The following is a 14,272-nucleotide window of genomic DNA, read 5'->3' as shown; positions in this document are numbered from 1 at the left end:
AGGGCCGGCGCTATGGGGGCGCTAGGGTGGGCATTGCCCCAACCCTCCCCCATTTTTTTTACTGCCCCCCTAAGCAACGCAGTCCAGAACCAGGGCTGCATGTCAGTGTAAAGATGGATTATGAAATGTTGTTTTTACTATTGAGAAAAAAAGTTACATGCATGTTGTTTTACCTAAAATATGGTTCTGATTTATTATTATAAAGAATCAAAAATAATAAATGTTAAACTGCTTAGATTAAACATTTTAATAATGTTCCTATGATGGTGTTATATTTTTATAGGTGGTACCCTAACCGCCTAGCCCCCAGAAGCTGGAATCCCACCCCCCACCCTATGCCTTCCGCCAGCCCAGGGTGTTCCTTATTTCCAGTTCTGAAAGTTGGCAACCCTAGGCAGGTGGAACCAGAGTTTGAGAAGTTCAGCAGCCGAGTACTGGTGTAAGGTTGCCAATGGTTGAAAAACTATGGACAATAAAGCCCAAACAAGGACAAACCTTACAATTAAGTCATTATTCCACATGGTGACAAAGTAGAGTTAGGAAGCAGCAGGTAGCGTCTGAGAGCAGAGCGATTCACAAACAGGTAATCCAGTCAAAACACACTGAATACACAGAGTTTAGTCGTTCTGGTAAAGGACTGGGTTGGAGTCCAAGCTGTGGCATTAGCAAGATCTCAGAAATCACAAGCTCATAAAAGAACAGAAATCATAAAATAATAGTAAAAATAAATAAATAACCGAGGAGCAGCGGCAGCTACACGCGCCAGCTGTTCGAGTGAACGGAAGTTCAATATGACCTGCAAAGGGGCCAAGAGACAGTACACACTGAAGCTGGAGGGATATTACATCAATACGGACTCCCGGCGCATGTGGCAAGGTTTGCAACACATCACAGATTACCAGCAGAGGAACATGGACATTACAACCAGCAATCCATCACTAACAGAAGAGCTGAATGAGTTCTATGCGCGCTTTGAGGCCCTCACCATCGAACCACTGAAAGAGGTTCCAGCCACAGAGAGCACACAGGACACTTCACTCATTGTGTCTGTGATGGAGGTGCGCAGGGCGCTTCTGAGAATAAACCCAAGGAAGGCGACTGGTCCAGACAGCATTCCCGGACGTGCGCTACAAGTTTGTTCATCAGAGTTGGCGGATGTGTTTGCAGACATATTCAACCTGTCTCTTATGCAAGCCTCTGTTCCTTCCTGCTTTAAGACCACCACCATTGTTCCACTCCCAAAGACAAACACAATAACCTGTTTGAATGACAATCGTCCCATTGCGCTCACACCTATCGTAATAAAGTGCTTTGAAAGGATAGTCATGACTCATATCCAAAAAGCTATTACACACACACTGGATCCCCTACAGTTTGCATATCGTCAAAACAGATCCACTGATGATGCAATCTGCACAGCCATGCACACAGCCCTTTCACACCTGGAAGGCAAGAACACGTATGTAAGAATGCTGTTTATCGACTACAGCTCAGCGTTCAACACAGTCATACCACACAGGCTCACCGAAAAGCTCCACACCCTCGGACTGACACCGACCCTCTGTAACTGGATACTAGATTTTCTATCTGACCGATCTCAGTCAGTCAGGATTGGCACTCGAACATCCAGCACAAAGACCATAAACATTGGGACACCTCAAGGCTGCGTGCTGAGCCCTCAGCCCTGTACTCGCTCTTCACACATGACTGTGTGGCCTTTTATAACATCACCAGTATTATTAAATTTGCTGATGACACCACCGTCATTGGCCTTATTACTGGGGGGGGGGGGAAGGGGGAGACAGCGTACAGGAGGGAGGTAGCAGATCTTGTGGACTGGTGTCAGAAAAACAACCTTTTATTAAATATAAACAAGACAAAGGAACTGATTGTGGACCCCAGAAGGAGAGGAGAACATCATACACCGCTGTATATAGGTGGAACAGTGGTGGAGAAGGTGAAAAACTCCTGGGTGTGCACATCAGTGAGGATCTCACCTGGTCCTGCAACACACGCCATATCATTAAGAAGTCCTAACAGAGACTGTACTTCCTAAGAAGACTGAGAAAATTTGGCATGTCAACCAAAATTCTCAGCAACTTCTACAGATGTATGGTGGAGAGTGTCCTTACCAGCTCCATCACAGTCTGGTACAGTAACTGTACTTGAGAGGACAGGAAGGAACTCCAGTGTGTAATAAAAACTGCACAGAGAATTTCTGGAACGTCCTACCCTGCACTACAGGACATTTATCATACAATGGTGGTCAGGAGAGCCCACAACATCATTAAGGACAGCACACACCCCCAAAACTACCTCTTCACTTTTCTGCCATCAGGCAAACGCTTTAGCAGCATTAAGGCCAGAACAACAAAACTGACCAACAGTTTCTACCCACAGGCAGTCAGGCTTGTGAATAAACATGGACTATCACACACACAACCTACCTCATGAACATTAAACCTCATAATACAATGCACAACTGTATATCCAATGACTGCTGCTATGCATATTTGCACCTTAAAACAACTTAAACAACTTAAAATAACTTAAAATGCTGCTATATTCTTAAACACTGCACAATTTTTCTGCAGCTTAAACAACTGCTGCTATGTGCCTTTTTTACTAGTTTACTTTTATTTCTATTTTTACTCATTGTATATAAAAGTTTTTATAGTTTAAGTTTATATTTAAAAAAAGTTTTTATACTAAGTTTTTATTGTGTACACTGTAAAAAATGTTCGTGAAATTAACAGTAAAGTGATGTAAAATCATGACATCAAAAAAGTGTAATATATAAGAAATGTACTGAACCAAACTAGACTGTTAAATTTAAATTAAGAATATGTTAAAAAAATCTAATTTATTTGTTAAATTTATATATTACTGTAGTTTAAACATAGAAAAACTGTAATTCAACAAGCATTATGATTCAGCTAAAATTACAACATGATGTTAAAATAATGTTTTTGTCTAGAAGTGTCTAGAAATGATTAATTATATTATTTCATAATATATTCTGAATGCCTGCCCATCACAGCACATTGGATTTGTTTTTCTATGTTTCACATTTTAATTTGAGGCTATTTACACAAACTATGATTAAATTGCAGGAATTTTGTCTTTGTCTTCCAAATAATCAGCTGTTTAATAGACAGTTCTTTATTTTGAAAATGTTTAATTGTTGAGCAACTGTAACAGATAAAATTAAATTTTTCTGGGGTTTTTTCCCAATACATGACTGCCAAATTCATAATGTATAGTTACTTAGAGTTATTTTAAATGCAACAGTAATTATTTTTCAGTATAAATTCTACATTCCCTCCAAAATAAATGCTTGTGTTTCATTTTTTGAACGAGATGAACGTTGCCTCGTCAAATCACTTTTATATTATCGTGCGAACAGTTTCCCGCCTCGAAGATGAGTTCGTGGCTTCACGCCCAATCTTCCACCTTACAGGCCTGTGTGTAAACTGCAATCTCCAGCACTGGTAAGTTAACAATTAGTTTTTATCAAATTTGAAATACATTTTGTGTATTTGAAATACAGTTATGTACCAGATTCAGATGTACCAGAGAGTGAGGGTATATGTTTACAGTCATAAAAATATCATAAAGGTTAATTAGTCTGGTGGGTTTAATGTTGAACTCGTTTTTATATGCTGTTGTGGATCACAGTTTTTGCAGGCTTACCCGAGGAGGATAAACACTTTAAACACGGGTGGTTTTGTTAGTTTGCTAAAATGATTACCTGTCGTTCTTGTGGCAAAACATTAGAGACATTAAGGGGTTATGTACTGCATTGTAAAGTTCATAGGAACGAACCCAGTTGTTTTTTCAAATGTGTTGGCGCTGATTGCAGGCGGACATTTTGTACTTACTCAGCTTTTAAAGCTCATTTTTATCGGGTTCACAATGTGCCTGCACCATTTGTTACTACTAGAGCCGTCGTTACAGATTTTAGATGTGCTATTTTGCTGTGTACGCGCCAGTTTCACACAGTGAAATAACTTATATCCCACTTAAAAGAGCATATAGTAGAGGGGCGACCAGTCACATGTTCAGTAACCGGTTGCAATTATACGTTCACTGTGAAATCAACATTTACTGCTCACATGTCCAGGAAACATAGAGCGTGTTCAGTGGATAGTATAAGTGACATGTACAGGGAATCTATTCCTCAGTCTTCTGCTGCCATCACATGTGACGATGCTTCCCAGAGCTTAAATGATGCAACTCCAAATACAATCACTGATTTGCCACATAATTTTAATGAGACATTTTTTAGAAATATATGTTTATTTTACTTAAAATTGCAAGGGCAACTCCTTCTTCCAGCTTCAACAACACAGATAATTGTCGAAGAGATGCAAAATGTGCATGAGTTGGGACAGGATTACACTTTAAGTAAACTATGTTCACTTTTAAAAAATGACTTGTGTCTAACAGATGATGCTATTACTAAAATCTGTGATTGTGTGACGGATTCAGATCTGTTCTCTGTCTGTAAGAACAACATATTGAAGAGCTCATTCAAAAAGATGTTCAAATACATAGAGCCTAAAAAAGTAATGTTAGGAAGGGATGAAAACATGACACAAAGGTTTGCTTACTACATACCTGTGATACAAACATTAATTAACTTATTAGAATCAGATTTATGGAAGTATTCTGTTTCACAAGATTCTTGTGAAACAGGTTCAGATAATTTTTTCTGACATAAGTGATGGGCAAATCTTTAGGTCCAACCAGTTTTTCATTGAAAATCCAGGATGCCTGAAGCTAATCCTGTACCAGGATGCTTTTGAAATTGTAAATCCCCTCGGCTCTGCTAAGAAAAAACACAAAGTTGTTGCAGTCTATCTTTCTGTGGCAAATTTACCTGCTCATGTTAGGTCCAATACTGATCAAATGCCTCTTGTCTTATTGTGTAGAGAGAATGACCTAAAACTAGAGATGCATGAGTACAGATACTGGTATCGGGTATTCGCCCGATACCGCTCTCATTAACTTGTACTCGTACTCGCAAACGAGGTTCCGATACTAAACATCCGATACCGTGTGCCTAGTGCACATTGCTGCATTATGCCTAGTTTACACTACATAATTTTTGCCCTGATTTTTGCTCGGCGACTGGTCGGCGCTAGATTTTGCGGCTCGGGAGCAACTCGGCGTTCACTCGGTGATCAAAACTCAGCTCTCAATCGCTAAGTGTGAACTATCTGAGCGGCTCGCCGACCGGATCGAGTTTTCTAGCACGTCTGATCTGAGATGTGCGACTGGGAATGAGTGACATGTTGAACAGCCAATGAGAATGCAGGATACGGTGTGAGAGAACAATTCATGCTATTCGTGTTGCCAAATTCACTCAGATTCATTTATTTTTTTCTCTTTGATTTTACGCTGCACATCAGCACACAAATTTTGATCACTCGCTACTTGTTGACGTGCATTTTTGGACGTGGTATCATTAAACTTCTCGTCACTTCTCACGTGTGTTTTTGTTTAAACAGTTACAGACAGATTTATACAGTAATCAAAATTATATTTTTGTTCTGTGTGAATAATAAGATTAAACTGAATGCGTTACCACTAAAGGACAGAAATGCAATCGTATTAAATTCACACAATTTGTCTAAATGTGAATGCTGCACTAAAACCAACATCCGCCCAAACTCTGATCCTGTTTCCAGTTCTGTCAGAAAGTAAACAGACAGAGATACCAGGAGCTAACAGACAGAGTTACTAGGAGCAAACATACAGAGTTACCAGGAGCTAACAGACAGAGTTACTTAGGAGCAAACAGACAGAGATACCAGGGGCAAACATACAGAGTTACCAGGAGCTAACAGACAGAGTTACTTAGGAGCAAACAGACAGAGATACCAGGAGCTAACAGACAGAGTTACTAGGAGCTAACAGACAGAGTTACACTCAATAATCTCCAACCTGCCCATTGCCCCAGCTCTCCTTATAAATGCTCCTTGATGAGGAGCAGCTGGGGCTGATTAGCTCAGGGAGCCAATCACCTGTGAGGCATGGCAGGGGAGTGAGTGTGCACACAGAGAAGAGGGGCGTGGCACACATGAGCACACCGAGGCTAGCAGTGTGACAGATGCCCCTCCCAAAGGCACTACACCTGGAGTGCCTAAAAAAAACAAAAACAAGGAGGTCCTGGGCCCTGCGGGGTAAATTTGAAGTCATTAAAAATGTCCTCAGGCAGGCGTGATAAAAATGGTGGGACGCAGGCTGCCGACAGAAATCCAGAGGCGCAGTCGGGGAGCGCCGACGAGAGTTCAAAAGCGCCGTCGGGGGGCGCCAATGTGGGAACAGAAGCACCATCGGGGGGCGCCAACACGGAAACAGAAACGCCATCTGGGGGCGTCATCTCGGAAACAGGAGCGCCGTCGGTGGGTGCCGATGAGGAAACAGAAGCACCTTCGAAGGACACAAACTCTGGAACAGGAGCGCCATCAGGGGGCGCCAACTCAGGAACAGGAGTGCCGTCGGAGGACACCAACTCTGGAACAGGAGCGCCATCAGGGGGCGCCAACTCAGGAACAGAAGTGCCGTCGGAGGACACCAACTCAGGAACAGAAGTGCCGTCGGAGGACACCAACTCAGGAACAGAAGTGCCGTCGGAGGACACCAACTCAGGAACAGAAGTGCCGTCGGAGGACACCAACTCAGGAACAGAAGCGGCATCGGGCTGCGCCAACTCGGGAACAGGAGCGCCATCGGGCTGCGCCAACTCGGGAACAGGAGCGCCATCGGGATGCGCCAACTCGGGAACAGGAGCGCCATCGGGATGCGCCAACTCGGGAACAGGAGCGCCATCGGGATGCGCCAACTCAGGAACAGGAGCGCCATCGGGATGCGCCAACTCAGGAACAGGAGCGCCATCGGGATGCGCCAACTCAGGAACAGAAATCAACTGCGGTGAGCCTGGCGAAGAGGCTTCGGGAGTCAGCTGCGGTGAGCCTGGCGAAGAGGCTTCGGGAGTCAGCTGCGGTGAGCCTGGCGAAGAGGCTTCGGGAGTCAGCTGCGGTGAGCCTGGCGAAGAGGCTTCGGGAGTCAGCTGCGGTGAGCCTGGCGAAGAGGCTTCGGGAGTCAGCTGCGGTGAGCCTGGCGAAGAGGCTTCGGGAGTCAGCTGCGGTGAGCCTGGCGAAGAGGCTTCGGGAGTCAGCTGCGGTGAGCCTGGCGAAGAGGCTTCAGGAGTCAGCTGCGGTGAGCCTGGCGAAGAGGCTTCGGGAGCCAGCTGCGTTGGGCCTGGCGAAGAGGCTTCGGGAGCCAGCTGCGGTGAGCCTGGCGAAGAGGCTTCGGGAGTCAGCTGCGTTGACCCTTGAGAAAAGGCATCCGGAGTCAGCTGCGTGGATCCTTGAGAAGCGTCCGAAGTCACTTGAGAAAACACTGGAGAAACGTCATTCAGCTGCGAGGACCCTGGAGAGGCGTCCGAAATCAGCTGCGAAAATACTGGAGAAACATCATACAGCTGCGAGGACCCTGGAGAGGCGTCCGAAGTCAGCTGCGAAAACACTGGAGAAACGTCATTCAGCTGCGAGGACCCTGGAGAGGCGTCCGAAGTCAGCTGCGAAAACACTAGAGAAACGTCACTCAGCTGTGAGGACCCTGGAGAGGCGTCCGGGGTTAGCTGCGAAAACACTATAGAAACATCACTCAGCTGTGAGGACCCTGGAGAGGCGTCCGAAGTCACTTGGGAAAACACTGGAGAAATGTCATTCAGCTGTGAGGACCCTGGAGAGGCGTCCGAAACCAGCTGCGAAAACACTAGAGAAACATCACTCAGCTGTGAGGACCCTGGAGAGGCGTCCGAAGTCACTTGGGAGAACACTGGAGAAACGTCACTGAGCTGCGAGGACCCTGGAGAGGCGTCCGAAGTCAGCTGCAAAAATCCTTGAGAAATTCCTTGAAAGAACAGTGAGGACCCTGGAGAGGCGTCCGAAGTCACTTGCGAAAACACTGGAGAAACAGCACTCAGCTGTGAGGACCCTGGAGAGGCGTCCGAGGTCACTTGCGAAAACACTGGAGAAACAGCACTCAGCTGTGAGGACCCTGGAGAGGTGTCCGAAGTCACTTGCGAAAACACTGGAGAACGTAAAGCCACCCAAACTGGCAGGATACCATCATCAACTTTCCTAACAAAAGACTTGGGCTGACTACGAGTCACGGAAACAGACGGACCTGGCAAAGGAGTCACCCGAACCTGAGTCCTAGAAAATTGATCTCGCATGAGGCCCTCAAACACCTTTGCCGAGTTCAGCACAACTCCCCGGTCAGACCACAGCTTCCTGGCCCAGTCACGAGCGGGACCCCTCAGCCTAGACATCATAAACCGAATTTTATCGGTTTCAGCTGGCTGGGGGTCCAAAAGGTTCTGCAGGTAGAGCTGGCTCTGCAGAAGGAAGCCTTCGACGCCTGAGTCGCTTCCATCATACGGAGCTGGCCTACTTAACGGGAAGGTCTGAGGGAACCTCATGGAGTTAAACTCCGGGAAGACATGAACAATGAACATCTCGCTGTGTCCTTGCTTAGGGAGATTATTCTGTAACGGTTATGTGGGCTAGACTGACAGGAGGGGCGGACACAAATGCAGAGATGTGAAGAACAGCAAGGATTTATTAATAATTAAAGATAATACAAAGGAATACAAACAAACATACGGGGCTAAACAGGCTAACGGGGCTAAACAGGCTAACTGGGCTAAACTAAACATGAAACACAAACCTAAACCCTAAACTAAGCTAAACAGGGACTAGACAGGACTGGACAGGACAAAACAGACTAAACTGGACTAAACAGACTAGACAAGAACTAAACAGATGAAACATGGAATGAACAGAACTAAACAAGAACTAAACAGACTAAACAAGGCATGAACAGACTAAACAGGCTAACATCACAGGAACAGGCTAAACTGACCGACAGGAGCTAGGAGGAAGGTAAAACAGAGTTACCAGGGGCAAACAGACAGAGATACCAGGAGCTAACAGACAGAGTTACCAGGAGCAAACATACAGAGATACCAGGAGCTAACAGACAGAGTTACTAGGAGCAAACAAACAGACAGAGTTACCAGGAGCTAACAGACAGAGTTACTTAGGAGCAAACAGACAGAGATACCAGGAGCTAACAGACAGAGTTACCAGGAGCTAACAGACAGAGTTACCAGGAGCTAACAGACAGAGTTACCAGGAGCTAACAGACAGAGTTACCAGGAGCTAACAGACAGAGTTACCAGGAGCTAACAGACAGAGTTACCAGGAGCTAACAGACAGAGTTACCAGGAGCTAACAGACAGAGTTACCAGGAGCTAACAGACAGAGTTACACTCAATAATCTCCAACCTGCCCATTGCCCCAGCTCTCCTTATAAATGCTCCTTGATGAGGAGCAGCTGGGGCTGATTAGCTCAGGGAGCCAATCACCTGTGAGGCATGGCAGGGGAGTGAGTGTGCACACAAAGAAGAGGGGCGTGGCACACATGAGCACACCAAGGCTAGCAGTGTGACAAGCACACACACACACACCAGCTGGAACAATGATAGAACATTTTACATGATTCAACTCACTGTAGCTCCTTCAGGTTACATTGTGGATCCACCTGTAGATCTTTGAGCAGTTTTACTCCTGATTCTCCTGGATGATTGTTGGTCAGATTCAGTTCTCTCAGACGTGATGATGGATTTGATTTCAGAGCTGAAGCCAGAGCAGTAAAACCTTCATCTGTAATACTGCAGTAATTTAACCTGCAGAAGAAAATCATTTAATAAAAATCCTACATCATCTTCTCCCACCTCCTCCTCCATCTCCATTCAGATCCACAACCAGACAACATCACTGAGGAATCATCTTAATCATGAAGTGATGAAGCGTTTTATCACTTATTGTGTTATTGTGTATGGAAACACGAGTAAAATATCAAACTCCTACACACATCATCAACAGTTTCTGTAGGAATGATCTTCTGTATCTACAGTGTGAAAGTGAAGATCTCACCTCAGTATCTCCAGTGTACAGTGTGGATTCTTCAGTCCAGCAGAGAGCAGCTTCACTCCTGAATCCTTCAGTTTATTGTTACTCAGGATCAGATGTTTCAGACTGGAGGAGTTTAAACTGAGAACTGAGGACAGCACTTCACAACTTTCCTCTGTTAGAGAACATAGACACAACCTGGAGAGAAATAATCAGATCAATCAGAGAAATGAAAGACGTCACCCTGCAGCAGTAGGTGGAATCTAAGTAGCAGATCTGATAATATTACCCAGACTGCATTGCAGATGAAAGTGAAAGCAGCTGAATTGATGATGCTGAATCAGTAATCCTTCCAACATGAGTGTAAAATGTGATTTCAGACTTAAAGTGGATTCCACATTTTAAAGGCTTTCAGAGTTGAAATGCTGAATCTTCAGTAGATCTTTGTTAGCTGGTAGATCATTTAGCAACAATCACACTAAAACATCTCCACATTCAAAACCAAAAACCCTCCCAAACACCAACCAATGGAAGCTGCTTTATAATCACAGGAGTTTTCATAGTGGTGCTCAAACTCCAGATATACCAGGACGGTGGGTGGAGCAGCTGGTAGAGCGAGTACTGACTGTAACACAGCTCCTGAGCTCCTAGCTTCAGTTATCATTGTGATGTGAACACTGAGTTTTGATGTAAACTCGTTTTCCATTATGGCTGAACAATTCATTAAGGGTGGAAATCAAATAATAATGTTCAATTCGTGTGTTAATTTTAACTGTAACACTTTTAAACATCTACAATTAACACAATAAAATAAATATATAAGCTTGACAGCCTCCATATTTTTTATCTTCCCACACAAACCACATGAACACGACCGATTCAGGTAAACGAGTTTGATCTCAGGGAAACCTTCTGCCCGACGTGCATTTAAAAGCAGCATCTGTCCAGGGTGTCTCTCCAACTGGTGCCTCTTTTTATCCACTACACCCCCGACCAGGATGAACTGGTTAGTGTTTTTTTATTAGGATTTTTAACGTCATGTTTTACACACTTTGGTTACTTTCATGACAGGAACGGTCGTTCTGGTGAATGTATGAACACATTGATGAAGATAAACTAGTTACACAAGATTCATCAGTTCACAAGGTCAATGTCAAACACAGTTAAGGACAATTTAGTGTCTCCACTTTACCTCCCTTCCATGTTTTTGGACTGTGGGAGGAAACCAGAGCTCCCGGAGGAAACCCACACAGACACGGGGAGAACATGCAAACTCCACACAGAAAGGACCCGGACTGCCCCACCTGGGGATCGAACCCTGGACCTTCTTGCTGTGAGGCGACAGTGCTACCCACCCAACTGGTTAATGTAACTGAGTAAATGAATCATGATGTAAAGAACTTTGTGTTCATGAAGAACCTGATTTAGTTCCACAAATTAATTTCAGAGCATTAAACTGCCAGCTTTTCAGAGCTAACATGCTAAGTCAGAGCTAACATGCTAAGACAGAGCTAACATGCTAAGTCAGAGCTAACATGCTAAGTCAGAGCTGACATGCTAAGTCAGAGCTAAGTTGCTAACTGAACCACAAGAACTGATGATTTCTGGTTTAAATCTCTGACTCAGGATCCTGGATCAGCAGTAGATGTTTTCTGGTGCTCACGCTGCTGTGGAATTGATCACAGATGAATATAAACAGGTTACTAGCTTGTAGCTAAAGAACGTTGCTGTTGCATCTGTAAATGTCATAAAATAAAAAGCTAATCCTCACAAAGTAATTATATTCCTGTATAGAAGAACACTGAGAAGATAAAAATAGCAGTTAGGACTTTGTTTAAAAGCTGAATCACATTTTTCTTCATCCATGATAAATTCCTAAAGCAGGTTCAGCACCAGAAACTCAGGTGCTGCTAGTTTAGGATCTAATCTCAGGTAAGTTAGTGAGCTACAGTAAAGAAACAATCATGATAGGATGTGATGATGTATGAAGACTCCAAAGAGTCCCAAACAAACCATCTACCAACGTTTAGCTTTTAATAAAATGATGCTTCAGAGTAAAACAGATCTTCTGTATCTACAGTGTGAAAGTGAAGATCTTACTCCAGTATCTCCAGTTTACAGTGTGGATTCTCCAGTCCAGCAGAGAGCAGCTTCACTCCTGAATCCTTCAGTTTATTGTGATTCAGGAACAGATGTTTCAGACTGGAGGAGTTTAAACTGAGAACTGAGGACAGAACTTCACAACTTTCCTCTGTTAGAGAACAATTCCACAACCTGGAGAGAAATAATCAGATCAATCAGAGAAATGAAAGATGTCACCCTGCAGCAGTAGGTGGAATCTAAGTAGCAGATCTGATAATATTACCCAGACTGCATTGCAGATGAAAGTGAAAGCAGCTGAATTGATGATGCTGAATCAGTAATCCTTCCAACATGAGTGTAAAATGTGATTTCAGACTTAAAGTGGATTCCACATTTTAAAGGCTTTCAGAGTTGAAATGCTGAATCTTCAGTAGATCTTTGTTAGCTGGTAGATCATTTAGCAACAATCCCACTAAAACATCTCCACATTCCAAACCAAAAACCCTCCCAAACACCAACCAATGGAAGCTGCTTTATAATCACACAGGAGTTTTCATAGTGCTGTTCAAACTCCAGATATACCAGGACGGTGGGTGGAGCAGCTGGTAGAGCGAGTACTGACTGTAACACAGCTCCTGAGCTCCTAGCTTCAGTTATCATTTTAGATTTTTGTCTGTGAAGAGTTTTGTATGTTCTCCCAATGGTTCCCTGCATTTTCATCTTATTTCTGCATTTCAGTTTTTTTTTCTGCTTTTTTTTCTGAACACAAAAACACACCGAGGGTAATTTAGCTTCTCTAAGTGGCTCCTGGTGTGAGTTATTGTATCTAAAAAGAGTGTGAGTAAGTGTGTGTGTGTGTGTGTGTGTACAGGAAAGAAGACACTCTCTGCTTTCAGGTGGTGTGGGGGGTCTTAAGGGAAAAGATCATTCCTCACCAAAAGGCACCACATGATCCCCCTGTGTAGTAGTGATGGGTCGGTCGCGAACGATCCGGCTCTAAGAGTCGGCTCTTTAGAGTGAACGACGGGATCCGGTTTTTTTTTTTCGGTTTTTTTTCCTGTTAAAGCCGCACGTGATTTGTCAAGATGCGTAGTGGCGTGCACAGACAGCATGCACACTTGAGAACTTGATGAAGTTTTACATTGCGCTTTACGTAGGCAGACATTACACGCTGGAAAGGTGAGGAAAATGAGTGAGAGGAGACATAGTAAAGTTTGGACATGAGGAACCACTTTTACAAAGAAGTGCAGACCCACTGAACTGGTGGGAGACCAAGTGTTCAGTCTACCCACATCTTATACATGTGATGTGTTTTGTCTAATTGAGATGGGTCTTTGTTTTTGTATTTTATAATTTATTGTTGTAGCACTCTGTTCCATGTTGAGTATATAAATAAATCCATTTAAATAATAAACATTTAATACAATGTTTTTACATTATTAATTAATTTTACATGTAATTTGGTAAAAAATCTAAGGAGCCATTGGGAGCTGAAAGAGCCGGCTCTCTAAAAAGAGCCGGAATTCCCATCACTACTGTGTAGTCAGAAGCTGAAGTCGGACACATTTAACATTTATGATGATGTAACATAAATTTTTAATGTAAACACTTTTTCCAACATGGCCGACCAATTCATCAAGTGTACAATAGATATCAAATACTAATGTTTAATATGTATGTTAATTCTAACAGTAAGTCAGGTGAACGAGTTTCACCTCACAGAAACCTGCTGCCCAACTGCACTTAACATCAGTCTTCAGTCTACAAAGATCTTCTGTATCTACAGTGTGAAAGTGAAGATCTTACCCCAGTATCTCCAGTGTACAGTGTGGATTCTCCAGTCCAGCAGAGAGCAGCTTCACTCCTGAATCCTTCAGTTTATTGTTACTCAGGTTCAGATGTTTCAGACTGGAGGAGTTTAAACTGAGAACTGAGGACAGAACTTCACAACTTTCCTCTGTTAGAGAACAACCAGCCAACCTGGAGAGAAATAATCAGATCAGACGACATTGTAGATAAAAGTGAAAGCAGTTAAACTGATAAATCAACCAATAGCAGGACTGCTCAACTGTACTGATTTACAAAGGGGCGGAGCTTCACATTTCTACACAGTCCAAGTGCTAACTATAGCCATGTAGCGACTGAGAATTAATACAATGTTACCCGCTGATTATAAATGATAAATGTATTTCTGTCTC

General features: G+C 43.5%; 1 protein-coding gene across 1 annotated transcript in view; it reads right to left on the bottom strand.

Moving 5' to 3' along the window:
- Positions 1-14,272, bottom strand: part of LOC134303127 (NACHT, LRR and PYD domains-containing protein 3-like) — a 50,419-nt gene that overhangs the window by 14,007 nt on the left and 22,140 nt on the right. The window contains exons 8-11 of the mRNA XM_062988438.1: positions 13,881-14,054; positions 12,093-12,266; positions 10,017-10,190; positions 9,590-9,766 (exon numbers count right to left, since the gene is read on the bottom strand). Of these exons, the coding sequence (XP_062844508.1) occupies positions 9,590-9,766; positions 10,017-10,190; positions 12,093-12,266; positions 13,881-14,054 (699 nt within the window). The remainder of the gene's footprint in view (positions 1-9,589; positions 9,767-10,016; positions 10,191-12,092; positions 12,267-13,880; positions 14,055-14,272) is intronic.

This window comes from Trichomycterus rosablanca, chromosome 2, assembly GCF_030014385.1.
Source record: "Trichomycterus rosablanca isolate fTriRos1 chromosome 2, fTriRos1.hap1, whole genome shotgun sequence".
In the NCBI taxonomy this organism is placed as follows: domain Eukaryota; kingdom Metazoa; phylum Chordata; class Actinopteri; order Siluriformes; family Trichomycteridae; genus Trichomycterus; species Trichomycterus rosablanca.
The sequence above is the reverse complement of the archived record's forward strand: the minus strand, read 5'-3'. Positions and strand labels throughout refer to the sequence as shown.